The 27,975-nt window shown below is 54.9% G+C and overlaps 1 protein-coding gene across 1 annotated transcript; it reads right to left on the bottom strand.

Annotated features, from left to right (window-relative positions):
* bbs1 (Bardet-Biedl syndrome 1) lies at positions 1-27,975 on the bottom strand. Its single transcript, XM_088904809.1, has 17 exons — positions 27,827-27,975; positions 26,430-26,506; positions 25,147-25,181; positions 23,988-24,260; positions 22,448-22,494; positions 21,187-21,225; positions 19,037-19,109; positions 16,826-16,957; positions 15,836-15,942; positions 14,800-14,920; positions 13,999-14,157; positions 13,713-13,782; positions 12,456-12,614; positions 9,987-10,120; positions 7,694-7,828; positions 4,961-5,047; positions 1-2,341 (listed from the first exon to the last, which is right to left on the bottom strand). The coding sequence occupies exons 1-17, from the start codon at positions 27,856-27,858 to the stop codon at positions 2,255-2,257; spliced, it is 1,767 nt and encodes a 588-aa protein (XP_088760935.1). The 5' UTR covers positions 27,859-27,975; the 3' UTR covers positions 1-2,254.

The raw sequence follows: 27,975 nt of genomic DNA, 5'->3' as shown, positions 1-27,975 counted from the left end.
AACATTGTAAAGCTGTTCAGCTTCTTGCTAGTTTTATTTTTTCCCCCCATTTATTTAACCAGCTGTTTCAGAGGCCTCCCAGAATTACAGACCCGGCTTGTGCCACACCCCCCCCCACCCTCCCCCAGCCCCCAGCAGCCCTTGAACTGGGCGAGCCCGTCGAAGACCAGCTCGCCTGCACGAGACAGCGAAAGACAGAGGCCGCCACCCTTGAAATAATCTAGCGACACTCCCGTACGCTCGTACAAACAGCAGAGGGGGGGGGGGTCAGGAGTCTCGTCTCTGGTATAAAAGGCTGTTTCCCTGTGTCTGAGATCGGGTTATACACCTGCCCGTACACTCACAGGAGCAGGGGAAGGGGAAACGGTATTTACCTGCGGAGGTGTCCGAGCGAATTCACAGGCTTGAAACGGGATCAGCCCGTTCTACATATATCCTACCGTTCAGACTGGAATACACAGGTCCATTCATCGACAGCTAGGTCTCTTTGAGGCCTCCCCCGCTACGAATCGCTGGGGCGGAATGGGGAGACCTCGGAAAGGTGCCAAACTGATTCGGCGTCTTTCATCATTTTCCTCCATTTCGCCCCATCTTTGAGGACCACCGGCCCCTGACCGGCTCCGTGTGGGATCGGTGGTTGCTGGCTTGCCGGGTAGGGCTGTTTCCGGATGGGGGGGGGTGACCCAGCCTGCGCCCACATCGGAGACCCGGCCCGCCTCCCCAGGGAGATACCGGCTCCAGTCCGGGAGAGCTGTAGGCCGCCCTTTCGGCCCCCAGTTCTTCAGGTTGGTAAAACAGGACAATCCGCCCGTGAAAGATAAAACCTCTTGTGAGCCAGGGTGCAGTCGGTCTTTTTCCGGTGATGAGGGAGGGCGTGTTTGAGCAGAAGCTCTTCAGGGAGGGGCAGGAAGAGGCTTTGTAGGCCAGTCTGCAGGTGCTGGGATGATGCCATGTGTAAAGATGGCCCTGGAATGTTTCAAGGAGGCCTGGAGCCTCTGTGTGTGGTGTGTGTGTGTGTGCGTGCACGTGCACGTTTACACGTTGGTGTGTGTGCGACAGTGCGCGAGTGTCACTGTGGATGTGGGTGCGTGCGTGCAACACTGCGAATGTCAGCGTGTGCGTGCGACACTGCGTGTGTCAGGGCGGGTCAGTGTGTGCCTGTGCGTGCATCAGTGTGTGAAATTGTGCGCGTCAGTGTGCATCTCTGTGCGTGCAGCATATTGCATGTCTGAGTGGGTGCGTATGCATCAGCGTGCGTGCGATATTGTGTGTCAGTGTGCATACAACATCATGCGTGTCAGTGTGCGTGCAACATCGAGCGTCAGTGTGCGTGACATTGCACGCGTCAGTGCGTGTGCGTCAGCATGCGTGTATGTCAGTGTGTGTGTCGGTGTGCGTGTGCGACATCAGGCGCGTCGGCGTGCGGGTGCGTGTATGTCAGTGTGCGTGTGCGACATCAGGTGCGTCAGCTTGCGTGTGCGTGTATGTCAGTGTGTGTGTCGGTGCGCGTGTGCGACATCAGGTGCATCAGCTTGCATGTGCGTGTATGTCAGTGTGTGTGTCGGTGCGCGTGTGCAACATCAGGTGCGTCAGCGTGCGTGTGCGTGTGTGTCAGTGTGTGTGTGACATCATGTGTGTCGGTGTGCGTGTGCGTCGGTGCGCGTGTGCGACATCAGGTGCGTCAGCTTGCATGTGCGTGTATGTCAGTGTGTGTGTCGGTGCGCGTGTGCAACATCAGGTGCGTCAGCGTGCGTGTGCGTGTATGTCAGTGTGTGTGTGACATCACGTGTGTCGGTGTGCGTGTGCGTCGGTGTGCGTGTGCGACATCAGGTGCGTCAGCGTGCGTGTGTGTGTAGTCAGTGTGTGCATGTGTGACATCACGTGTGTCGGCGTGCGTGTGCGTGTATGTCAGTGTGTGCATGTGTGACATCACGTGTGTTGGCGTGCGTGTATGTCAGTGTGTGCATGTGTGACATCACGTGTGTCGGCGTGCGTGTGCGTGTATGTCAGTGTGTGTGTCGGTGTGCGTGTGCGACATCACGTGTGTCGGTGTGCGTGTGCGTGTATGTCAGTGTGTGTGTCGGTGTGTGCGTGCAACATCACGTGTGTCGACGTGCGTGTGCGTGTATGTCAGTGTGTGTGTCGGTGTGCGTGTGCGACATCACGTGTGTCGGCGTGCGTGTGTGTGTATGTCAGTGTGTGCGTGTGCGACATCGCGTGCGTCGGCGTGTCCACCCCTCTTCTCTTCCAGCCCTCAGGCCATTGCCAGCCCCTCGCTCACGGGCATGTTGATGTGCGCGGTCAGCAAGGGGGCGCTCTTGCCCTCGTGGAGGACGAACACCTGCAAGCACAGGGAGCACAGGGCCAGGTCAGCACCGCGCGTCTCCAGGAGCAAAGACAAGACCAGAGAACGTGTGTCCGTCTCAAGCTGGGCCCAATGTCCTCATGAGTGAAAAGAATGTGGCGAAAATGTTAATAATAATAATGGCATTTATACAGTGTCTTTCATTCCACAGGATCCCCAAGTGCTTTACATACAGAATATGAGGGACCTCTTGTATTGGGGGACCCCCAATACATCCAGCACTGTTCTGCAGCCCCACCTGGGAGACACACAGTGATCATTCTGCACCAGCAGCCCCCACCTGGGAGACGCACAGTGATCATTCTGCACCAGCAGCCCCCACCTGGGAGACGCACAGTGATCATTCTGCACCAGCAGCCCCCACCTGGGAGACGCACAGTGTTCATTGCACCAGCAGCCCCACCTGGGAGACACACAGTGATCATTCTGCACCAGCAGCCCCCACCTGGGAGACGCACAGTGATCATTCTGCACCAGCAGCCCCCACCTGGGAGACACACAGTGATCATTCTGCACCAGCAGCCCCCACCTGGGAGACACACAGTGATCATTCTGCACCAGCAGCCCCCACACTGGGAGACGCACAGTGATCATTCTGCACCAGCAGCCCCCACACCAGGAGACGCACAGTGATCATTCTGCACCAGCAGCTCCCACCTGGGAGATGCACAGTGATCATTCTGCACCAGCAGCCCCCACCTGGTAGACGCACAGTGCTCATTCTGCACCAGCAGCCCCCACCTGGGAGACACACAGTGATCATTCTGCACCAGCAGCCCCACCTGGGAGACGCACAGTGATCATTCTGCACCAGTAGCCCCACCTGGGAGACGCACAGTGATCATTCTGCACCAGCAGCCCCCACCTGGGAGCCGCACAGTGATCATTCTGCACCAGCAGCTCCCACCTGGGAGACGCACAGTGATCATTCTGCACCAGCAGCCCCCACCTGGGAGATGCACAGTGATCATTCTGCACCAGCAGCCCCCACCTGGGAGACACACAGTGATCATTCTGCACCAGCAGCCCCCACCTGGGAGACACACAGTGATCATTCTGCACCAGCAGCCCCACCTGGGAGACACACAGTGATCATTCTGCACCAGCAGCCCCCACCTGGGAGACACAGTGATCATTCTGCACCAGCAGCCCCACCTGGGAGACGCACAGTGATCATTCTGCACCAGCAGCCCCCACCTGGGAGACGCACAGTGATCATTCTGCACCAGCAGCACCACCTGGGAGACGCACAGTGTTCATTCTGCACAAGCAGCCCCCACCTGGTAGACGCACAGTGTTCATTGCACCAGCAGCCCCCACCTGGGAGACACACAGTGATCATTCTGCACCAGCAGCCCCCACCTGGGAGACACACAGTGATCATTCTGCACCAGCAGCCCCCACCTGGGAGACGCACAGTGATCATTCTGCACCAGCAGCCCCCACCTGGGAGACGCACAGTGATCATTCTGCACCAGCAGCGCCACCTGGGAGACGCACAGTGTTCAATCTGCACAAGCAGCCCCACCTGGGAGACGCACAGTGATCATTCTGCACCAGTAGCCCCACCTGGGAGACGCACAGTGATCATTCTGCACCAGCAGCCCCCACCTGGGAGCCGCACAGTGATCATTCTGCACCAGCAGCTCCCACCTGGGAGACGCACAGTGTTCATTCTGCACCAGCAGCCCCCACCTGGGAGATGCACAGTGATCATTCTGCACCAGCAGCCCCACCTGGGAGACGCACAGTGATCATTCTGCACCAGCAGCGCCACCTGGGAGGCGCACAGTATTCATTCTGCACAAGCAGCCCCACCTGGGAGACGCACAGTGATCATTCTGCACCAGTAGCCCCACCTGGGAGACGCACAGTGATCATTCTGCACCAGCAGCCCCCACCTGGGAGACGCACAGTGTTCATTGCACCAGCAGCCCCACCTGGGAGACGCACAGTGATCATTCTGCACCAGCAGCCCCCACCTGGGAGACGCACAGTGATCATTCTGCACCAGCAGCCCCCACCTGGGAGGCGCACAGTGTTCATTGCACCAGCAGCCCCACCTGGGAGACGCACAGTGGTCATTCTGCACCAGCAGCCCCCACCTGGGAGACGCACAGTGTTCATTGCACCAGCAGCCCCCACCTGGGAGACGCACAGTGATCATTCTGCACCAGCAGCCCCCACCTGGGAGACGCACAGTGATCATTCTGCACCAGCCGCACCACTGCACAGCAGATCAGGGGTAGTGTGAGACACTGCTGCACCAGTTCAGTGAGAGGGGGACTTAAGGAAGACCAAAAAGTTCAAGCCAAGTGGAGTGTAACTAGGAAACTTCTCTGAGGAACAGTCATGGGAACTTTCATAATAAAATGGACCTTTAACATCTCATCTCAGAGACAGTATCTCCTTCAGCGGTGTCCTCAGTCACCACGCTGGGGAACGGATTTGGAACTTCTGGTGCAGGCGAAAGGGCGCCCCCCTACAGGTCCGCCAATGCCCAGCAGCACTCCGAGCGGCAGCCTGGTTTTTCCTCAGAGGGCCTCCTCACGCCCGCCCGGCCCCTTTCCCACTGCCCTGCGAAACGGTTCAGACCTTGATGATGTCCGAGATGCCCCTGTCACTCAGGCACTCCACGAAGGTGTCGATGGGGTAGTTCAGTCCCGGGATCAGAAGGGGGATCTGCGAAGGGACAGGAGAAAAGAGGCTCTCGCATCAAAGCCCAGACACGCCCCGTACGGTGGGGCGTTTTCAACCAGTGGGCACAGCAGAGAGCTCTGGGCCGCAGGGAACTGAGGGATGAGAAAACAGGTCATGGGGGAGCCCCTCCACCCCCAGCAGTGTGTACCCCCCACCTGGGTGAGGCGCCAGTCCGCTCCCCCCACACCCCAGCTCTCAGTGGGGAGGAGAGCAGAGTGATGGAGCCAGTTCAGAGAGGGGGGTTATTAGGAGCTGTGTGTACAGAGCGGGTCGGCGCCAGTTGGGCCCGGGGGCGGGTGTACAGAGCGGGTCGGCGCCGGTCGGGCCCAGGGGCGGGTGTACAGAGCGGGTCGGCACAAGTCGGGCCCGGAGGCAGGTGTACAGAGCGGGTCGGCACAAGTCGGGCCCGGAGGCAGGTGTACAGAGCGGATTGGCGCCGGTCTGGCCCGGGGGCTGTGTATACTTAGCGGGTCGGCGCCAGTTGGGCCCGGGGGCTGTGTGTACAGAGCGGGTCGGCGCCGGTCTGGCCCGGGTGTCTGTGTGTACAGAGAGGATCGGCGCCAGTTGGGCCCGGGTGTCTGTGTGTACAGAGAGGATCGGCGCCAGTTGGGCCCGGGGGCGGGTGTACAGAGCGGGTCGGCGCCGGTCTCGCCCGGGTGTCTGTGTGTACAGAGAGGATCGGCGCCAGTTGGGCCCGGGGGCTGTGTGTACGGAGCGGGTCAGCGCCGGTCTGGCCCGGGTGTCTGTGTGTACAGAGAGGATCGGCGCCAGTTGGGCCCGGGGGCTGTGTGTACAGAGCGGGTCAGCGCCGGTCTGGCCCGGGTGTCTGTGTGTACAGAGCGGATCGGCGCCGGTCTGGCCCGGGGGCTGTGTGTACAGAGAGGATCGGCGCCAGTTGGGCCCGGGGGCTGTGTGTACAGAGCGGGTCAGCGCCGGTCTGGCCCGGGTGTCTGTGTGTACAGAGCGGATCGGCGCCGGTCTGGCCCGGGGGCTGTGTGTACAGAGAGGATCGGCGCCAGTTGGGCCCGGGGGCTGTGTGTACAGAGAGGATCGGCGCCAGTTGGGCCCGGAGGCGGGTGTACGGAGCGGGTCAGCGCCGGTCTGGCCCGGGTGTCTGTGTGTACAGAGCGGGTCGGCGCCGGTCTGGCCCGGGTGTCTGTGTGTACAGAGAGGATCGGCGCCAGTTGGGCCCGGGTGTCTGTGTGTACAGAGAGGATCGGCGCCGGTCTGGCCCAGAGAGGATCGGCGCCAGTTGGGCCCGGGGGCTGTGTGTACGGAGCGGGTCAGCGCCGGTCTGGCCCGGGTGTCTGTGTGTACAGAGAGGATCGGCGCCAGTTGGGCCCGGGGGCTGTGTGTACGGAGCGGGTCAGCGCCGGTCGGGCCCGGGTGTCTGTGTGTACAGAGCGGATCGGCGCCGGTCGGGCCCGGAGGCGGGTGTACAGAGCGGATCGGCGCTGGTCGGGCCCGGGGGCTGTGTGTACAGAGCGGATCGGCGCCAGTTGGGCCCGGGTGTCTGTGTGTACAGAGAGGATCGGTGCCAGTTGGGCCCGGGTGTCTGTGTGTACAGAGAGGATCGGTGCCAGTTGGGCCCGGGGGCTGTGTGTACGGAGCGGGTCAGTGCCGGTCGGGCCCGGGTGTCTGTGTGTACAGAGCGGATCGGCGCCGGTCGGGCCCGGAGGCAGGTGTACAGAGCGGATCGGCGCCGGTCTGGCCCGGGTGTCTGTGTGTACAGAGAGGATCGGCGCCAGTTGGGCCCGGGTGTCTGTGTGTACAGAGAGGATCGGTGCCAGTTGGGCCCGGGTGTCTGTGTGTACAGAGAGGATCGGCGCCAGTTGGGCCCGGGGGCTGTGTGTACAGAGTGGATCGGCGCCAGTTGGGCCCGGGGGCTGTGTGTACGGAGCGGGTCAGCGCCGGTCTGGCCCGGGTGTCTGTGTGTACAGAGCGGATCGGCGCCGGTCGGGCCCGGGGGCTGTGTGTACGGAGCGGGTCAGCGCCGGTCTGGCCCGGGTGTCTGTGTGTACAGAGAGGATCGGCGCCAGTTGGGCCCGGGTGTCTGTGTGTACAGAGAGGATCGGCGCCAGTTGGGCCCGGGGGCTGTGTGTACGGAGCGGGTCAGCGCCGGTCGGGCCCGGGTGTCTGTGTGTACAGAGCGGATCGGCGCCGGTCGGGCCCGGAGGCGGGTGTACAGAGCGGATCGGCGCTGGTCAGGCCCGGGGGCTGTGTGTACAGAGCGGATCGGCGCCAGTTGGGCCCGGGTGTCTGTGTGTACAGAGAGGATCGGTGCCAGTTGGGCCCGGGGGCTGTGTGTACAGAGCGGATCGGCGCCGGTCGGGCCCAGAGGCGGGTGTACAGAGCGGATCGGCGCCGGTCGGGCCCGGGGGCTGTGTGTACAGAGCGGATCGGCACCGGTCGGGCCTGGAGAAGGGTGTACAGAGTGGGTAGGCGCCAGTCGGGCCAGGGTGTCTGTATGTACAGAGCGGGTCGGCGCCGGTCGGGCCCGGGTGTCTGTATGCACAGAGCGGGTCGGCGCCAGTCGGGCCCGGGTGTATGTATGCACAGAGCAGATCGGCGCCGGTCGGGCCCGGAGAAGGGTGTACAGAGCGGGTTCGGCGCCGGTCGGGCCCGGACCTTGAAGAACGCCGTCTTCATGGAGTACAGGCTCTCGTCGTACAGGAAGCTGACGGCCAGGTTCATGACGGGCCGGCAGGCCGCCGTGTTCTGGATGTTGAGGGTCAGCTTGAAGGACGGGCCCAGGCCCTGGACCTGCGGGGAGACGGAACGGAACCGGTGAGCAGAGACGACACGCGTGAACAGCCCAGCGTGTGCGCGGGCCCACGAAGCGGACCTGCGTTCAGTAGGGCCTGTCTAGGGGTAAAGGGGTGTAACATTTAGGATAATTCTTTTGGAAGCAGGGGGGGTTTTGGCGAGGGACTAGGAAGCGTGATAACAAGGGTAAGGAACTAGAGTAGTGCCAAAGGAAAGAAAATAACAAACAAGATGGAGCTGGCTAGGACAGTGAGGGAAAGCTAATCCGACTACAAAATAAAACCCGAAACACACGGTCTTCAGTGTCTTCAACACCCTAGCTAACCTGCACCGACTACCCAAAACCACACAAGACAAACGGCACTCACCCGCACTGAACTAGTGTTACTAATACAAAATCAACTAAGTGTGTCAAGTGTACCCAACAACCTAAACTATACAAAAGTTCACACAAAAACACAAGCGAACCAGGAATACAAGAGTACTCAACAGGAGCAGGGTACAAAAGAACACAAAAGTTGAACGTGCAACACTGGGGCAAGGTAATGGCAAAACAAGGATGAACACACAAACACACAAAAGTACAACGAAACTAACAAAAAAAAAAAAACGACAAAACAACAAAGCCGAAGCTATACGAAAATACACACACACACAAAGCAAAACAAACCAAACCAACAAACGAAGCCGAAGCAATAACCAGAAGCGAAACGAAGCAATAACCAGAACCAAACGGGACCGAAGTCAAACGAAAGGCCTTTTCTTCCTGAAAGCCTCCATGTTATATAGTGAACAAAATGAGTTCTGATTGGCTGAGGGCTGATTGATGATGACGTCATACTGAAACAGTGGTGTGATGGTTGGCCAATGGGGAAGGGAGAACAATCAAGGGTCAGCAGTGTGGCCATAACAGAAAAAACACACACAGAACACACACTGGGACGTGACAGGGCTGCTAGACACTGTTACCTGTTGACTGTCGTTTCTCATTTCTAAACTTTAAGTGAAGACGGGGAGGGACAGCAGGGAACACTCCTCAAAGACTGCCGCAGGACAGGGAATTGAATAATCTGGTTTTTAGTTTTTTATGCTTTTCTTATGAATTTGCACATGGAGTGGCTCTTCCCTACAGTGACACCCGCAGGACTGCTGCTCTCCGGGACCGGAGCTCCTCATCCCTACAGTGACACCCGCGGGACTCCGGAGCTCCTCATCCCTACAGTGACACCCGCGGGACTCCGGAGCTCCTCATCCCTACAGTAACACCCGCGGGACTCCGGAGCTCCTCATCCCTACAGTGACACCCGCGGGACTCCGGAGCTCCTCATCCCTACAGTGACACCCGCGGGACTCCGGAGCTCCTCATCCCTACAGTGACACCCGCGGGACTCCGGAGCTCCTCATCCCTACAGTGACACCCGCGGGACTCCGGAGCTCCTCATCCCTACAGTGACACCCGCGGGACTCGGAGCTCCTCATCCCTACAGTGACACCCGCGGGACTCCGGAGCTCCTCATCCCTACAGTGACACCCGCGGGACTCCGGAGCTCCTCATCCCTACAGTGACACCCGCGGGACTCGGAGCTCCTCATCCCTACAGTGACACCCGCGGGACTCCGGAGCTCCTCATCCCTACAGTGACACCCGCGGGACTCGGAGCTCCTCATCCCTACAGTGACACCCGCGGGACTCCGGAGCTCCTCATCCCTACAGTGACACCCGCGGGACTCGGAGCTCCTCATCCCTACAGTGACACCCGCGGGACTCGGAGCTCCTCATCCCTACAGTGACACCCGCGGGACTCCAGAGCTCCTCATCCCAACAGTGACACCCGCGGGACTCGGAGCTCATTATCCCTGCAGTAACACCCGCGGGACTCGGAGCTCCTCATCCCTACAGTGACACCCGGGGGACTCGGAGCTCCTCATCCCTACAGTGACACCCGCGGGACTCGGAGCTCCTCATCCCTACAGTGACACCCGCGGGACTCGGAGCTCCTCATCCCTACAGTGACACCCGCGGGACTCGGAGCTCCTCATCCCTACAGTGACACCCGCGGGACTCGGAGCTCCTCATCCCTGCAGTAACACCCTCGGGACTGCTGCCCTCCCCGGGACCCTGATTCCAGATATCGTGCTGCAGCTTGAAAACTCACCACCGCGTTCATCTTGAGCGGCTCGGAGAGGCTGGAGGACATGGGCGTGAGGCTGGACTCAAGGGCCTTGACGTAGGCACGCGCCGAGGCCAGGCGCAGCCGGTACAGGTCCTTCTGGAAGGCTCGGTGCATGGCTAGAGACGGGGGGGAGCAGAGGGGAGAAAGGCGGATTCAATCACCAAGGAGAAGGGTGGGCTCTCAAAACGAACAACAGTCACTCCTGGGCCCGCAGCCCTGCACTGGCTACCAGTGAGTTTTCAAACTAAATTGAAAAAGCAGCTGCAATAATATATGCAAGCTCTTCAGGATAACTCCTAATTCAAGTTTTCATCAGTTTTTTTTAAAATTATCCTCTGTAGAGCAGACGGGGATGATGTAGCATTCAGGGCACAAAGTGCAGAGCGGTGGCTCTGTGGCTGAGGATCTGCGCCTGTGGCTGGGAGGTTGCCGGTTCAAATCCCGCAGCTGGCAGAGGAATCCTACTCCGTTGGGCCCCTGAGCAAGGACCTTCACCCCAACTGCTCCAGGGGCGCCGTACAATGGCAGACCCTGCGCTCTGACCCCCAGCTTCTCTCTCCCTGTCTGTGTGTCTCCTGGAGAGCAAGCTGGGGTCTGCGAAAAGACACATTCCTAACGCAAGAAATTGTACAATAAAGTAATAAATTAATTAATAAAGTGATCTTCAAAAAGTGAAGATGGTTTGTCACTACTTTCTTCTCAGATCCCTTCAAGCGCCACTGTAAGTTTTCTGTCATTTAACGTTTCTCTCAAGCGCCATCTGCTGGTTCCTGCTGCAATCACGAGGGACAGGCAAAGAGGAACTTCCCATCCATTCATTTCCTAACTGCTTCTTCTAATCGAGGGTCATGGGGAGCCGGAGTCTATCCCAGCAAGCAATGGGCCCGAGGCAGGGTACACCCTGGATGGGACAGCAGTCCATCGCAGGGAGACACACTCACCAGCATGTCTGTGGACTGTGGGAGGAAACTGGAGCACCCGGAGGAAACCCACATTTACACAAGGAGAACACGCAAACTCCACCCAGACAGTGTGTACCCCCACCTGGGTGAGGCGCAAGTCCGCTCCCCACACACCAGCTCTCAGTGGGGAGGAGAGCAGAGTGATGGAGCCAGTTCAGAGAGGGGGGTTATTAGGAGGCCATGATGGGTAAAGGCCAGGGGGGAAATTTGGCCAGGACACTGGGGTAACACCCCTACTCTTTTCGAGAAACACCCTGGGATTTTTAATGACCACAGAGAGTCAGGACCTCGGTTTGACGTCTCATCCGAAGGACAGCGCCTGTTTACAGTCTAGTGTCCCCCGTCACTACACTGGGGCATCAGGACCCACACAGACCGCAGGGTGAGCGCCCCCTACTGGTTCCACTAACACCTCTTCCAGCAGCAACCTTAGTTTTTCCCAGGAGTCTCCCCTCCAGGTACTGGCCAGGCTCACACCTGCTGAGCTCCAGTGGGGCTGCCAGTTGTGAGTTGCAGGGTGATATGGCTGCTGGCGATATGGCTTCTATACATAACATAACTGTAACCTGGGCATATCTTCTTCTGTGTAACCCAGGTGTTAACTAGAAGCATCGATAACCTTAAACCTATAAAAGCTGCTTGCGCTCAATGTTTTAGTTTTTGCTATTGTTAACATGCCTTTGATATAAATAATACATAGACAGCAGACAGTTATAAATTAAGAGCGTCTGACGGGGGGGGGGCGTCTTTTCCATCGAAAGCATTGAGATGAGGAAGCAGTCACTGCATTGCGGTTTTTTGCTAGAGTTGTTTGTAACAAGAACCTAGCTGGGGGGGGGGGGGGGGGGGGGCAGACAGAGTCAGGGGAAAAACCCTTTCCTCTCCTGCTGCTGTACAGCGCCTGAACTTCAGCTGAAATAGAGGCCAGCCGATCGCTTCACGTCTGCAGCCTGGCCTCCAGCCGTTTTCCCCCCCGTCCCCTGACTTGAGACAGCAAGGGTGTCTTGCTCCTGACCGGAAGGTCCCGGGTTCGATCCCAGGGAAGGGGGGCAGGGGATGGGGCTTGCTCTGATTCCTTCCAGACGGCTCCCAGCTCCACTCCGAACGAGTACTGGGGGGGGGGGGTTAATCCTTCCGGGGGCAACGTTCCCTCTAAGCCGAGCGTGTGTGCGCACACGGGAAATTGAACTTTTTTTGGTCAATTGAAGTTTTGGTCACGGGGGGGGAAGTTGCACAATTTGAAATTTTTGCGCGCACAGGCCATTAAAAACGAGAGGGAACATTGTCCGGGGGTAACAGGCCGGCCGGAGCATGATGATGACCACATCACCTCCACCTCCAGTGTCGGATGGCCAAGAAACATGGTGGCCCTTGTCCCCCATGAGCCTCTATGGCCCGAGAAGGGACCGACCGACCTACCTGCCTGACGGGGGTGGGCCTCACCCGTCGGCCTTCAGCTTAAACACGCCGCCCCGTTCCCGAGACGTACCCACGGCACTCTCGCGCTCCCGCAGGGTCTGGTCCACGTACAGCTTGGTCTTCTTGGGCACGTTCAGCCTGACGCTCTGGGCCGCGGGCGGCCCGGGCGTGGTGTCCCTGTCCTCAAACGCCGCCGTGCGCTTCAGGATCTTCACCATCAGGCCGCCGCCTGACCGGGGATAATTAATAAGAATAATAATTGCTTACACTTATATAGCGCCTTTCTGGACCCTCCACTCAAAGCGCTTTCCAGGTAATGGGGATCCCCTCCACCCCCAGCAGTGTGTACCCCCACCTGGGTGAGGCGCCAGTCCGCTCCCCACACCCCAGCTCTCAGTGGGGAGGAGAACAGAGTGATGGAGCCAGTTCAGAGAGGGGGGTTATTAGGAGGCCATGATGGGTAAAGGCCAGGGGGGAAATTTGGCCAGGACACCGGGGTAACACCCCTACTCTTCTCGAGAAACACCCTGGGATTTTTAATGACCACAGAGAGTCAGGACCTCAGTTTGAGGTCTCATCCGAAGGACGGCGCCTGTTTACAGTCTAGTGTCCCCGTCACTATACTGGGGCATCAGGACCCACACAGACCGCAGGGTGAGCGCCCCCTACTGGCCCCACTAACACCTCTTCCAGCAGCAGCCTCAGCTTTCCCAGGAGTCTCCCCTCCAGGTACTGGCCAGGCTCCCACCTGCTAAATCTCCAGTGGGGCTGCCAGCAGGGAGCTGCAGGGTGATATGGCTGCGGACTAGGATGGTGGGGGGGTGAGGGGGGGGGGGGAGAGGCAGAGGGATCAGGGCGCGAGCCGAGCACGTTGGGCGGTCTTTCGGCCGGCCCAATTCGCACAAAGTCCGCTTTCCCCATACCGGAGCAACCGGAAACAAATGATCTTGTTGTCTACTGGGGCTCTTAAGGGTCAAAGATCACGATGGGGCGGAGCGGGGGCTCTGTGGCTGGGAGGTTGCCAGTTCGAATCCCGCGGCCGGCAGAGGAATCCTACTCCGCTGGGGCCCCTGAGCGAGGCCCTTCACCCCCAGCTGCTCCAGGGGCGCCGTATAAATGTGCTCCGACCCCCAGCTTCTCTCTCCCTGTCTGTGTGTCTCCTGGAGAGCGAGCTGGGGTCTGCGAGAAGATAATTCCTAAGGCGAGAAATTGCATATGGCCGATAAAGTTCTGTCTTTTCATTCTGCACCAGCCGCCCCACCGGGGAGACACACATTCCTGCTCTGTCTGCGCAGCCGGGCGCTACGAGACCCCCGCTGCTGCGTACCTTTGGTGGTCATAATCAGAGCGCCGTCCTCCCGGCCGTACCTCCCAAAGCAAATGCTGGTCACCATGTCCTGAAACGACAGGAGGGGATCGGGAATCGAGAGTCAATCGCCCTTTGACGTTGGTGCTAGTTCACCTCTCTAGACTGTTTTAAGGGGGGGGTTATCTTGCCACAGCCTTTTAAAACAGAGTTTCTCTTCATTTCTTCAACCCAGCTGGTGGCTGAGTAATTCACGCTCTCGACTGCGATAGGAGGGTCGGGTCCAGAGAGCAGAACCGGGCCTTACCGGAGTCCTGATCACGCTGACCAGGTTCTTGTCGCAGTACATGTGGACCTCACAGTTGGTCAGTCCCACCAGCACGGCCTGGAAGCCCCTGGCGTGGTGGTCCATCAGGCTCATGGTGGTGATGGGAGCCGGCAGGTAGGCTGTCCACAGCTTCTTTCCCTGCCCGGGAGGACATTTTGGACAGCCTGGCTTGTTGAGTCTCGTACCTTCTGAAGAACGGGGGCCCTCTGTAATCGGTAACAGCCCGACCTCGGGGGCTGAAACAGCGGCCGGCCCATCTCACGTCATTTTTAAGAACAAGAGGTTACAAACGAGAGGAGGAAATTCAGACCGTCTAGCTCGTTTGGTAGTTGCCAGCTCATTAATCCAAGGATCACATCCGGGGGTTTCTTGTAGAAGCCAATACTTTCCCCCCGGCTTGTTCCACCCTCCCACCTCCCTTTGTGTAAAGCAGGGCTTATTGGACGTTCTCATCCCGCCGTTTCTGGCGAGAAGCCAGGCTTCGCCAACACGGCGGGGGCAGCTCGTTCCCCCCTCCCGCCCCCCTTTGTGTACAGAGCAGCCCCCCCCCCCCCTCCTCGCAGGACTGCCCGCAGACGAAGCTGTAGTCGGGGTAGCGGATAACGTGCGAGGCCGAAACGTATGTTCCATGAGCCCCGGGATCAGGATCCGGGAGCGGTTTCCGATCAGGGAAGGAATACGAATAGACTCTCTGAGAAGCAGCAGACAGGCCTCAACGTTCCTCCCCTCCTGGTAAATTAAGGGGTTATGACCCGGGTCTGCCAAGGTGGGGGCCCTTACCTTCTGGGTGAAGCCGTGCAAGGTCTCCTGGGTGCAGCCCACCACCACGTTCTTGCCCACCCTGACCAGTCCCACTGGGTGGGAGCTCAGCTCAATGCAGTACTTTGGCTTGGTTGACTCTCTGTAACACACACACACACACACACGCACACAGAGGATAATAATAATTGCTTACACTTATATAGCGCTTTTCTGGACACTCCACTCAGAGCTCTTTCCAGGTCATGGGGATCCCCTCCACCACCACCAGTGTGTACCCCCACCTGGATGAGGCGCAAGTCCGCTCCCCACACCCCAGCTCTCAGTGGGGAGGAGAGCAGAGTGATGGAGCCAGTTCAGAGAGGGGGGTTATTAGGAGGCCATGATGGGTAAAGGCCAGGGGGGAAATTTGGCCAGGACACTGGGGTAACACCCCTACTCTTCTCGAGAGACGCCCTGGGATTTTTAATGACCACAGAGAGTCAGGACCTCGGTTTGACGTCTCATCCGAAGGACAGCGCCTGTTTACAGTCTAGTGTCCCCCGTCATATACTGGGGCATTAGGACCCACACAGACCGCAGGGTGAGCGCCCCCTACTGGCCCCACTAACACCTCTTCCAGCAGCAACCTTAGTTTTTCCCAGGAGTCTCCCCTCCAGGTACTGGCCAGGCTCACACCTGCTGAGCTCCAGTGGGGCTGCCAGTGGTGAGTTGCAGGGTGATATGGCTGCTGGCATGCAAAAAGACCAGCAAAACCAGACATCAGAATAGGCGAAAAATTATAATACATACAGTAATACAAAATAAATACATAGATGTCTGCAAATTCGCCTATTCTGATGTCTGTTTTTTGCTGGTCTTGGGCTGGACTGCTGTAACACATCAATTTCCCTTCGGGATCAATAAAGTCTTATCTATCCATCTATGATATTTTTCAGAGCAACGCTGTGGAACGTTTTTTTTTTTAGAAATATAAGGTGATGAGACTCTTAGGTAGAAGTCAGTTCCCCACCCCTGTGACCCCTGACCCCCTGACCCCTGACCCCTGACCCCATACCTGCGGAGGATGTAGATGTTTCCGTTGCGGCAGGCCACCGTGATCCTGAACTCTATGTCAAACTGGCCCGTGACGTCCATGAAGGTGGGGACACTCGGCAGGCTCATCTACAGAAGAGATCATGATGGATACAGTCAGAGCTCAGCAGCTGTTCAGCACCCCTCTGATGTCAGCATGCCTCTGATGTCAGAGGTCAGCAGCTGTTAAAAATGCCTCTGATGTCAGAGCTCAGCAGCTGTTCAGCATGCCTCTGATGTCAGGGCTCAGCAGCTGTTAAAAATGCCTCTGATGTCAGGGCTCAGCAGCTGTTAAAAATGCCTCTGATGTCAGAGCTCAGCAGCTGTTAAAAATGCCTCTGATGTCAGCATGCCTCTGATGTCAGGACTCAGCAGCTGTTAAAAATGCCTCTGATGTCAGAGCTCAGCAGCTGTTAAAAATGCCTCTGATGTCAGAGCTCAGCAGCTGTTAAAAATGCCTCTTATATCAGGGCTCAGCAGCTATTCAGCATGCCTCTGATGTCAGAGCTCAGCAGCTGTTAAAAATGCCTCTGATGTCAGGGCAGCTGTTAAGTATAACTCTAATGTCAGAGATCATCGCTCACGAACCTCAGACACAAACCGGCCTTCACCCTGTGAGGCTCTACGCTCCAATACAGGAAAGCAAAAACGTTCAACACACATTAATGCACCCCGTTTAATCCAGGGCCAACGCTGCCTGCCACCAAGACAGGCCGAGCCAGGAGAAGAAACCTGGAAGGCACGTCTCCCTGCATCAGCGCCCACGCAACACAACGGTGAAAGCACATTCCGCAGTAATAAGAGCCAGTCCTTCGGCAGGCTTACCGACACCGAGAAGTGAAAAGGCTGCTTCTGTGAAGAGACGCTGGCCACAGGATGGCAGCTTAGCGTCTCACCCGAAGGGTAGAGCGCCAGGGGCTCCAAGCATTTCTGGGGGGGGGGGGGGGAGGGTGACTTAGCAGCAGCGTCGCACCTTGTGCAGGATGGTGAAGGCCTCTGGGTCCAGGACGAGCACGTCCCTGCTCTCCGTGCCGATGACCAGGCAGCTGACCGCGTCCTCGTCCGCCATGTTCTTCTTCAGGGTGCCGATGCAGGTGATGACGGTCTGGAGGCACAGGGTCACGGGCCGAGGGTCAGAGCCCCCCGGTCACTCTGCGGGACTTGCACCTTACTCGATCCGCATGCTTCCTCCCTATGCCTGGGCTTAAGGTACGTTTTCTGTGCTTACCCCAGGTAAGAGTATATGAGTAACTGGCAGCCCAGTATGTGATTTCCTGTCACAGCCTGAGGAACAGTGAGTCTGTCTCCCAATAATAATAATACAGTGTGTGATCTCCTGTCCCAGCCTGAGGAACAGACAGTGAGCCTGTCTCTCAATAATAATAATAATACAGTGTGTGATCTCCTGTCCCAGCCTGAGGAACAGTGAGCCTGTCTCTCAATAATAATAATACAGTGTGTGATCTCCTGTCCCAGCCTGAGGAACAGACAGTGAGTCTGTCTCTCAATAATAATAATACAGTGTGTGATCTCCTGTCCCAGCCTGAGGAACAGACAGTGAGTCTGTCTCTCAATAATAATAATACAGTGTGTGATCTCCTGTCCCAGCCTGAGGAACAGACAGTGAGCTGTCTCTCAATAATAATAATACAGGGTGTGATCTCCTGTCCCAGCCTGAGGAACAGTGAGCCTGTCTCTCAATAATAATAATACAGTGTGTGATCTCCTGTCCCAGCCTGAGGAACAGACAGTGAGCCTGTCTCCCAATAATAATAATACAGTGTGTGATCTCCAGTCCCAGCCTGAGGAACAGACAGTGAGCCTGTCTCTCAATAATAATAATACAGTGTGTGATCTCCTGTCCCAGCCTGAGGAACAGACAGTGATCCTGTCTCTCAATAATAATAATACAGTGTGTGATCTCCTGTCCCAGCCTGAGGAACAGACAGTGAGTCTGTCTCTCAATAATAATAATACAGTGTGTGATCTCCTGTCCCAGCCTGAGGAACAGACAGTGAGCTGTCTCTCAATAATAATAATACAGGGTGTGATCTCCTGTCCCAGCCTGAGGAACAGTGAGCCTGTCTCTCAATAATAATAATACAGTGTGTGATCTCCTGTCCCAGCCTGAGGAACAGACAGTGAGCCTGTCTCCCAATAATAATAATACAGTGTGTGATCTCCTGTCCCAGCCTGAGGAACAGACAGTGAGCCTGTCTCTCAATAATAATAATACAGTGTGTGATCTCCTGTCCCAGCCTGAGGAACAGACAGTGATCCTGTCTCTCAATAATAATAATACAGTGTGTGATCTCCTGTCCCAGCCTGAGGAACAGTGAGCCTGTCTCCCAATAATAATAATACAGTGCGTGATCTCCTGTCCCAGCCTGAGGAACAGACAGTGAGCCTGTCTCTCAATAATAATAATACAGTGTGTGATCTCCTGTCCCAGCCTGAGGAACAGTGAGCCTGTCTCTCAATAATAATAATACAGTGTGTGATCTCCTGTCCCAGCCTGAGGAACAGACAGTGAGTCTGTCTCCCAATAATAATAATACAGTGTGTGATCTCCTGTCCCAGCCTGAGGAACAGACAGTGAGCCTGTCTCTCAATAATAATAATACAGTGTGTGACCTCCTGTCCCAGCCTGAGGAACAGTGAGCCTGGCTCCCAATAACGCTCCATATTTTTACAGTATATGTAAATATTTTATGATATGTCTCTGTTGTAAATGTCTGTAGATTTTATTTTACGTTTTGTTCCATGTTAATTTTATTATTTTTATTTTCTTTGGCAACACTGATCATACCCATCGGTCATCCTAATAAAGCCCCTTGAATTGAACTGAAATATGCTGAGCAAATCAGAATGATTAGAGTATCAACATCTGTGTGTGCCCCCGGGGTGCATCACATCTTCCTGGGAGGTACAACACCATTGAAATTAGAAATCCAGCGCCCTCTGTTGAGGAAGCAGGAAATTTGTCCCCCACTCTGATGACCTCAGACCTCACCGGTGCCTTCCTACAAGTGCTTTCCAAACTGCCCCCCCCCCTTGCAGCAGCTATTTAACCAGGCGAGAACCAGCCCTTCTGCTGGAGGTGGTCTGGAGAGCACGGACACCACCCCCCCCCCCCGGGCAGCCCGGCGGTCCAGTTCTCTTTCGTACTGGACGGGACACTGACCTGCCTCCTGATGGGCTGCTGCTTGTGCAGGTTGACGTAGGCCTCCATGTCCTGGGGCTCCAGCATGAGGAACCTGGGGAAGACGGAGCCCAGTCACCACCGGACCACGGTCCCGATCGCCAGCCCCTCCTCTTTCCCTCGCTGGTTCCTGTTTTTAATCCTGCGTTTTGGATGGATCACCTGGCCCTGGACTTTTGCCCGTTTCTTGGACTCGCCTATGGGTTTATTCTCTGGATCGTTTGCCTCGGCCACACCTTCCCCGTACTCCAGCGCACCCGGGACACGCCCCCGTCTCCATTTTTCCCTGGAAAAAAGACTTTTTTCCCCCCTGTGTTTTCTCACTTCAACCCGGATCATGTCGTCTGCACAGGGTCCGGGAAGAACTGCACGTGACTACCATCACAGCACAACCCCACCCCCCCCGTCACGCCCACCCAGCACTCCGTAAAGAGGGAGAAACGGGACGCGTTTGCCCTGATCTCCACGAGGCCCGGGAGGTTTCAGGCCCTCAGCTTGTGTTTTCTGTTCCCGAGCTACAGAGCCGTCTTTTTTCGGGGACTCCCTTGTCGCTGCTGTGAGGAGGGGGGGGGGTGGGGGTTGAGTAAGGTCACAACCCCCCCAAATAAAGAAGGCAAGTGCTTTCGATGGCACAAACGGAGCACTAACTAATTTTTCGGGGGGGGGGCGGAGCGGTGGCTCTGTGGCTGAGGCTCTGCGCCGGTGGCTGGGAGGTTGCCGGTTCAAATCCCGCGGCCGGCAGAGGAATCCTACTCCGCTGGGGCCCCTGAGCGAGGCCCTTCACCCCAACTGCTCCAGGGGCGCCGTATAAATGGCCGACCCTGCGCTCTGACCCCCCAGCTTCTCTCTCCCTGTCTGTGCGTCTCCTGGAGAGCAAGCTGGGGTCTGTGAGAAGACACATTCCTAATGCAAGACATTGTAAAGGGTTAATAAAGTGATGTTATTATTATTATTATAATAACTAATGAATGAGACTGGTTCTGGCCTCCTGTGCCTCTAAGGGGGAGGGGGAGTGACATCACACACCCTGATCAAGACGGCGCTATATCTCGCGAACAGCAGCACAAACACTACTTTCAACGGCACAAACAGATCCCTGAGGAGCTAAGAGAGCCGCCCGGGAAGTGAGATGATAATAGAATTTCTTGTTTTTCCTATTTTTGCAAACCGTGCAGTCCAGTGTCTTGAAGTTAGCTTTGCGCTCAAATATATCTAAAGATGCCGCCTGTCCTTGGTCAGTAAGATAAGGGGCATGTATTTGGTCAGCTGCCCAGAACATGAAAAGAACTGTTGTCTAGTCTGCAACTTAGAAATAATTAATTTGCAGGTGTTGCTGTCTTATCATTTGTTTAGAATGTGTAACTCGTTTTGTTTTAAGGTATAAAGGACCATCTTCAGCTACTTCTTTTTTAAGTCTGGTTGGTTGCAAGCCGGACTTCCATATGCATGTGGAAATAAAGACACTACCGCTTCACAGACGCCTGAGCTTTGTCATTTGTATGACACGACATCCCTGAGAAATCCGAATGAAGTATGCGGCTCTCATCGGCCTGTTTCGCGGTGCTGCCGTGCTCATCGGCTCCGGTAACGCTCAGTCTGCGTTCAGGTCCACATTCGGGGCAGTGATTGGGCCAGGGCTGATCGTGGCTGGCATGGCGTTTTAGCGAACGGAGAGCATGTGACTCTGCTGGGGCACTGGCCCATCACGGGGACAACGAGGGTGCCGGTGCCCGTTCATACACCAGGGTGCTGGGCGGACTGGGGCAACTGGGGTAGAGCGCCTCGCTTAAGGTACGACAGCAGGGCCCAGAGAAGCGTCTCGAACCCACAACCCACCAGCTGAGACTGCAGAGACTTAGCCACTACACTACGCCACCTTGTATTTCTGACTGGAACAGATTATAGTGTAAAACCAGCTTCACGGTATCCCTCTACTTACAGCGCTGTGGACATCCGACACAATCACCTGTCAGACTGGGATTACTGTACGCACATCACCCTGAGTACAGGGATCCGCCACCTGCTGAACTGATACTGCTGAGTTAGGCGTTTCTCTGCGTCTCCGCGTGGAATGCAGCCCGTACGCTGACCCGGCTCGAGAGGAAGGGCGACGACGACCGGCGCAGGCTCACTTCAGCGATCTGACAGACAGCGGGACGTCAGCCTTCTCCCTGCGATCGGAAGAGAGACCACGGTCAGTCTCGCAGAGTCGGCGAGCGAGGGCTCGTCAGAACATCTGTTTTTCTATATATCATATATACAGCAGAGTGACCGCATTCCTCAGTGTGCACTCAGTAAGTACTGTACACAGGGTGATAATATTCCTCAGTGTGCACTCAGTCAGTACTGTACACAGGGTGATAATATTCCTCAGTGTGCACTCAGTAAGTACTGTACACAGGGTGACTGCGTTACTCAGTGTGCACTCAGTCAGTACTGTACACAGGGTGATAATATTCCTCAGTGTGCACTCAGTAAGTACTGTACACAGGGTGACTGTGTTACTCAGTGTTCACTCAGTCAGTACTGTACACAGGGTGATAATATTCCTCAGTGTGCACTCAGTCAGTACTGTACACAGGGTGATAATATTCCTCAGTGTGCACTCAGTCAGTACTGTACACAGGGTGACTGTGTTACTCAGTGTTCACTCAGTAAGTACTGTACACAGGGTGACTGTGTTACTCAGTGTTCACTCAGTAAGTACCGTACACAGGGGGACAATATTACTCAGTGTTTGCTCAGTAAGTTCTGTACACAGGGTGACTGTGTTACTCAGTGTTCACTCAGTAAGTTCTGTACACAGGGTGACTGTGTTACTCAGTGTTCACTCAGTCAGTACTGTACACAGGGTGACTGTGTTACTCAGTGTTCACTCAGTAAGTACTGTACACAGGGGGACAGTATTCCTCATTGTTCACTCAATAAGTTCTGTACACAGGGTGACTGTGTTACTCAGTGTTCACTCAGTAAGTACTGTACACAGGGGGACAGTATTCCTCATTGTTCGCTCAGTAAGTACTGTACACAGGGTGATAATATTACTCAGTGTTCACTCAGTAAGTACTGTACACAGGAGGACAGTATTCATCAGTGTTTACTCAGTAAGTACTGTACACAGGGTGATAATATTACTCAGTGCTCACTCAGTAAGTACTGTACACAGGAGGACAGTATTCCTCAGTGTTCGCTCAGTAAGTATTGTACACAGGGGGACTGTATTACTCAGTGTTTGCTCAGTAAGTACTGTACACAGGGGGACCGTATTCCTCAGTGTTCACTCAGTAAGTACCGTACACAGGGGGACAATATTACTCAGTGTTTGCTCAGTAAGTACCGTACACAGGGTGACAATATTACTCAGTGTCAAACTTTCCCAAACCAGCGACTCACCGAATTCCTTCCAGCATCTCCTTCAGGGACATGGGATCAATTTTATCCTGCGAGGAAACACGAGGCACACAGAGTCAGACAAGGTGAGCTGTGCGGCCGTGAGGCTATGAACTCGTACCAGACTAGTGCCAGTGCCTTTTCATTTTCTTCAGTAGCTCTCCTCTGCCCATTCAACCCGCCTGAAGAACGCCATCGGCCGACACTGCCAAAATCTTACAACGTTGCATTTCGGAATCCCATTTGGGAGTTTATACAGAAATATACCTCCCGGTCGTGACCTAACCGCTCGTGAATTGAGCCCAAGCAGGGATGCTGAGGCAAGAGATTTCGATTAAGACATTTCAAAGTTTCCAGATTTTCTCCTTCCCAGAACTAACCTTCGGAGAATAAGAAGGAAAGCACCACAACAATTGAGATTTCACGTTTTACCGATTCTTATGCTGCTACAATAATATCAAAGTAATAACGATCAACTCAAGGCAAAGAATGGCATTTTTGTTGAGCCAGGAAATAAGAAGGGGTACCGCCCCTCACCTGGTCTCAACGGAGAGCAGGAATCTGAAGGTTTCGCAGCTCTGAATAAGAATAATAATAATTGCTTACACTTATATAGCGCTTTTCTGGACACTCCACTCCAAAAGCGCTTTACAGGTAATGGGGATCCCCTCCACCCCCAGCAGTGTGTAGCCCCGCCTGGATGAGGCGCCAGTCCGCTCCCCACACCCCAGCTCTCAGTGGGGAGGAGAGCAGAGTGATGGAGCCAGTTCAGAGAGGGGGGTTATTAGGAGGCCATGATGGGTAAAGGCCAGGGGGGAAACTTGGCCAGGACACTGGGGTAACACCCCTACTCTTCTCGAGAAACGCCCTGGGATTTTTAATGACCACAGAGAGTCAGGACCTCGGTTTGACGTCTCATCCGAAGGACGGCGCCTGTTTACAGTCTAGTGTCCCCCGTCACTATACTGGGGCATCAGGACCCACGCAGACCGCAGGGTGAGCGCCCCCTGCTGGCCCCCACTAACACCTCTTCCAGCAGCAGCCTCAGCTTTCCCAGGAGTCTCCCCTCCGGGTACTGGCCAGGCTCACACCTGCTGAGTCTCCAGTGGGGCTGCCGGCGGTGAGCTGCAGGGTGAGTAATCCAAGGTCTCTGCTGATCTGATGTGCGTTTTAAGCTTTGTCTGAAGGAGTATTTGCTCTAGAGTTTTTTTTTTTAGCCCTTAGCTACACCTACCTGTTTTTCGGCGACCTTGAATTGGGAACCCACTTCTTTCACTTAATTTCACATTTCTACACGTTTTTTTTTGTATGATTATATTTTGTCCGTTGACCGTACTCCCGTTTTTTCCCCCCATGTAGGTATCATGTTGAAAAGCGCCTCGAGAGAACTCTGGATTGAAAGGCGCTATATAGGAATGAAATCTGATTGGGCGATCGGTCGGGTTGAGGCCGTGAACGTCTGCCGCTTCTGGGGCGACGCGGACTTCCCCGTCCAGCTGACCCGACCGACCCCCCCCACCCCCCAACCCCGGTCCAGACCCACCTCCCTGGCCTGGCTCCAGACCTCCTGCTCCAGGGCGTTGACCTCCAGGGGGGGCAGCGTGAACTTGAAGTAGGGCCGCAGGTTCTTGTAGATGTAGATGAAGGGGCCGGAGGCCACGGCCACGGCCGGCGTGCGCGGCTCGTGCTGGTCCATCAGGAAGGCCACCAGGCCGGCGGGCAGGTCCAGCAGGGTGTTCTCGCTCACCAGGCTGGTGCCCCTGTACACCTTCAGCTTCATGTTGTAGACGCCGGTGCCCAGGTCTCCCACCACCAGCTGGCACGGGGACACGGGGTTCAATCACGAGGACGCCCACACTCGAGCCTGGTCGCTAGGTCACAACCTACCCTGGCTCAGAGGTTTTAAGCGGAAGAGTGCGCACGTCCCACTGCACGGTTACCCCCCGATGCCTATTGATGCAGGGGGCTTGACTGGAGCCACTGGGGTGAGACAGCTTGTGGTGTCAGCGGTGGGATTAGATGTCCCGAGCCCTCCACACTGCCCCCCAGAGCTTTAAACATTGCACTCCAATTGAAAGGCGGCATTCTAAATTCATTGCAACGTCAGTATTAACCTTGCAGTTCGCCTAATGCACAGATTAGGATCGGTAGCCCAGCGTCTTCCCTTCCCAAGGCTTAAATCTCCAAGCTGGAAGGAACAGCTCGTCTGAATTTGGGGGTAGCTGTTCACCATGCATGCCATTTCGCTTTCTGGGTTTTAGATGCGGATATGGGCCGTCTCAGCGGCCCCCACAGTCAACCGCATCAGTTAAGAAGCAAGCTTTTTGGACTTTGAAGCTTTTTTTTTGTGTCATTTTAGGGATGATTTTTAAACACTTGGCCCGTGCCAGAGGTGAAGGCCACCCTAATTCCCCCAAAACTCTACAGCGCACCGGGAGGGCAAGCGATGATCGGGGGAACGGGCGATTCCAGACAGGAAAACATCCTGCCGGGGTTCGGCTATTCCTGTGCCTTTATTATTTAAAAAAAACTGCATTTGTTAACTTCAGCGCGGAGCTGGGACGTCCCATTCATGGAGTGGGGGGGGGGGGGGAAATGAAGCCCGTTCAAGGATTCAGGCTTAGAAAAGCAGGATAGCTCCCACCCCCCCCATTACAAACTCTTTTTAAGCCCCCAGCCCGCCGGTCTCCGGTCGTCCTCACCTTGTTCTCGCCATCTCCGTGCAGATCAGCCAGCGCTGCCGAGAGAAAAACACGGCGGCGCTTCAGTCTCGGGGAAGATGACACCCAGCACGCGCGCGCGCGCGATCTCAGTCGTACCTGGAGCCGTGTCTGGAGTCGCAACGCTTGTTTCTCTTTGCAAAGACGGACGGGACGCTCTTGTCGTGTTTGTTTGGGTTTCTTTTCTGGCTGTATACCTACCTTGCTGCTGTAGAACTGAGTGCCCCCGTGGGGATGATAAAGACTGACTGACTCTGTCTCTCTGTGTGTCTCTCTGTGTGTCACTATCTCTCTCTGTGTGTGTCTCTCTCTCTGTTTCTCTGTGTCTCTCTGTGTGTCTCTCTCACTCTCTGTGTCTCTCTCTCTGTCTCTCTGTGTCTGTTTCTCTGTCTCTCTGTGTGTCACTATCTCTCTCTGTGTGTCTCTCTCTCTGTTTCTCTGTGTCTCTCTGTGTGTCTCTCTCTCTGTTTCTCTGTGTCTCTCTCTCTCTGTCTCTCTCTCTATTTCTCTCTCTCTGTGTCTCTCTCTCTGTGTCTCTCTCTATTTCTCTCTCTGTGTCTCTCTCTGTGTCTCTCTCTATTTCTCTGTCTGTCTCTCTCTCTATTTCTCTGTCTGTCTCTCTCTCTATTTCTCTGTCTCTCTCTCTGTTTCTCTGTCTCTCTCTGTGTCTCTCTCTCTGTCTCTCTCTCTCTCTCTGTGTCTTTCTCTCTATTTCTCTGTGTCTCTCTCTCTGTGTCTCTCTCTATTTCTCTGTGTCTCTCTGTGTGTGTCTCTCTCTATTTCTCTGTGTCTCTCTGTGTGTGTCTCTCTCTATTTCTCTGTGTCTCTCTGTGTGTGTCTCTCTCTATTTCTCTGTGTCTCTGTGTGTGTCTCTCTCTCTGTTTCTCTGTGTGTGTCTCTCTCTCTCTGTTTCTCTGTGTGCGTCTCTCTCTCTCTGTTTCTCTGTGTGCGTCTCTCTCTCTCTGTTTCTCTGTGTGCGTCTCTCTCTCTCTGTTTCTCTGTGTCTCTCCGTGTGTCAATTCAATTCAATTCAAGGTGCTTTATTAGCATGACCGATCTGTGTTGCCAAAGCAAATAAAACTTCACATGAAACAAAACAGAAAATTAAAGTAAAATAAAATCCACAGACATTTACAACAAAGATACGTCAATTTCCCTTCGGGATCAATCAAGTCTCATCTATCTCTCTAAAATACAAAAGCCTGAGCAGGGCAATTCGCCTCCAGACGAGCAGTAACCAAGCCCTGACGCTCGCTGGGTCTTACCGATGCAGGAGGAGAAGGTGTACAGGTTAGCCACCGGGTCGTAGTGAGCTTCCAGCCATTTCGAATTGGCGTCGGCGCTGCAAGACAGCGAGCGATCTGGCGTTAACAAGTCCCCCGAAACCTGGCCGTAGTACCATACTACTATACCACAGGACGGATAACGAGAGCGATTTCACCCCGGTGTGAAAGCAACTCGGATTTCGAAAAGAAGTCGCGATGGATGTTGCACATTGCTGGGGGTGGAGGGGATCCCCATGTCCTGTAAAGCGCTTTGAGTGGAGTGTCCAGAAAAGCGCTATAGAAGTGGAAGCAATTATTATTATTAATTATTATTACTGAGAACCAGTCCTGCAAAAACCGGGGTCAATCCGCATTTCTGTGTGTTCTGCCATGTGCCTGATCCCACCGACAAGCTCCAGACCCGAGCCTGAAAGGAACTTTTTTTTTTTAAGACCACGATATTTTCAGGACTGATACTGTCTGTCAAAAACTGGATTAAACTCCTAGAGCGCGTATTCGCGTATTCGTATAACGCTGGCCTAGGCTAGGACTGTTAGCCTTTCATTTGCTCATCTATGGACAGCATGTTTGCTCCATTGTACTTTTTGGACACTCAGTCTGTATAAACCTATGCACATTTTGCACATATTTTATTGTTTTTACAGCGACTATGATCATCGCATTTTGCACACACCTATGTATTTATTTATTTTTATTTATTTTGTTGTCTTTTGTTTTATAACTATGATGATGTCTGTTTTTGCTTGTCTTGGGCTGGACTGCTGTAACACACATCAATTTCCCTACGGGATTAATAAAGTATTATCGCTCTATCTATCCACTCCGCTCACGGACCACCCGAACCGAACTTCGGGGCGGGATTTACGATTTATTGTAGCATAATAAGTAAACTGAACGGAAACCACGGTTGCCAAATTAAGGAAATCCACACACCGCTGGGATTTATTCCTAACCCGTCATTTCCATAAGCGACGCGTTTTCTGTTTTACAATTTTACAGAGTCAAATCGAGGTCTACATTTTTCTTAACATCTCACATTTCTCGTACCGAGCCTGGAGTACGACACGTCCTGGAGGTCGGATTTCGCACACAGTATGCCTGCAGTCCGACTCTACAACATCGGCCAGAAAGATGAATATATTTTACATTTATGTTTACGGATAAGTAGACAAGTGTATGATTTAATTCTGCAAAACGACACCTGATTGCACGATTGCATGCGCGGATTTTCATTTCTTTCTACAAAAATAAGCTGTCTACTCAAAAGTATTATTATTACTATGTATGCGTCTCATGTTAGCCATCGAATTAACTTCTCATATAAAGAATTAGCCGAAATCATCTGTAATAGTACGTTCGAACCGCGTTTTAATTACTTTTCTTTGGGTTCTGAGGTGGCCGAGGACATCTCCGCTCTCCGGTGTATCAAAATCTGCCCAGCGCCATGGAAATATCTTTTAATGAGCTTTTTATTTTGGTGCAGACGCCACTAATCGGTTTTATCCGTCTCCATGGCAGCGACGGA

The sequence above is a fragment of the Atractosteus spatula genome, chromosome 24 (genome assembly GCF_055471065.1).
Source record: "Atractosteus spatula isolate fAtrSpa1 chromosome 24, fAtrSpa1.hap1, whole genome shotgun sequence".
NCBI classification, from domain to species: domain Eukaryota; kingdom Metazoa; phylum Chordata; class Actinopteri; order Semionotiformes; family Lepisosteidae; genus Atractosteus; species Atractosteus spatula.
Note: the sequence above shows the minus strand (reverse complement) of the source record. Positions and strands in the feature narration are given on the sequence as shown.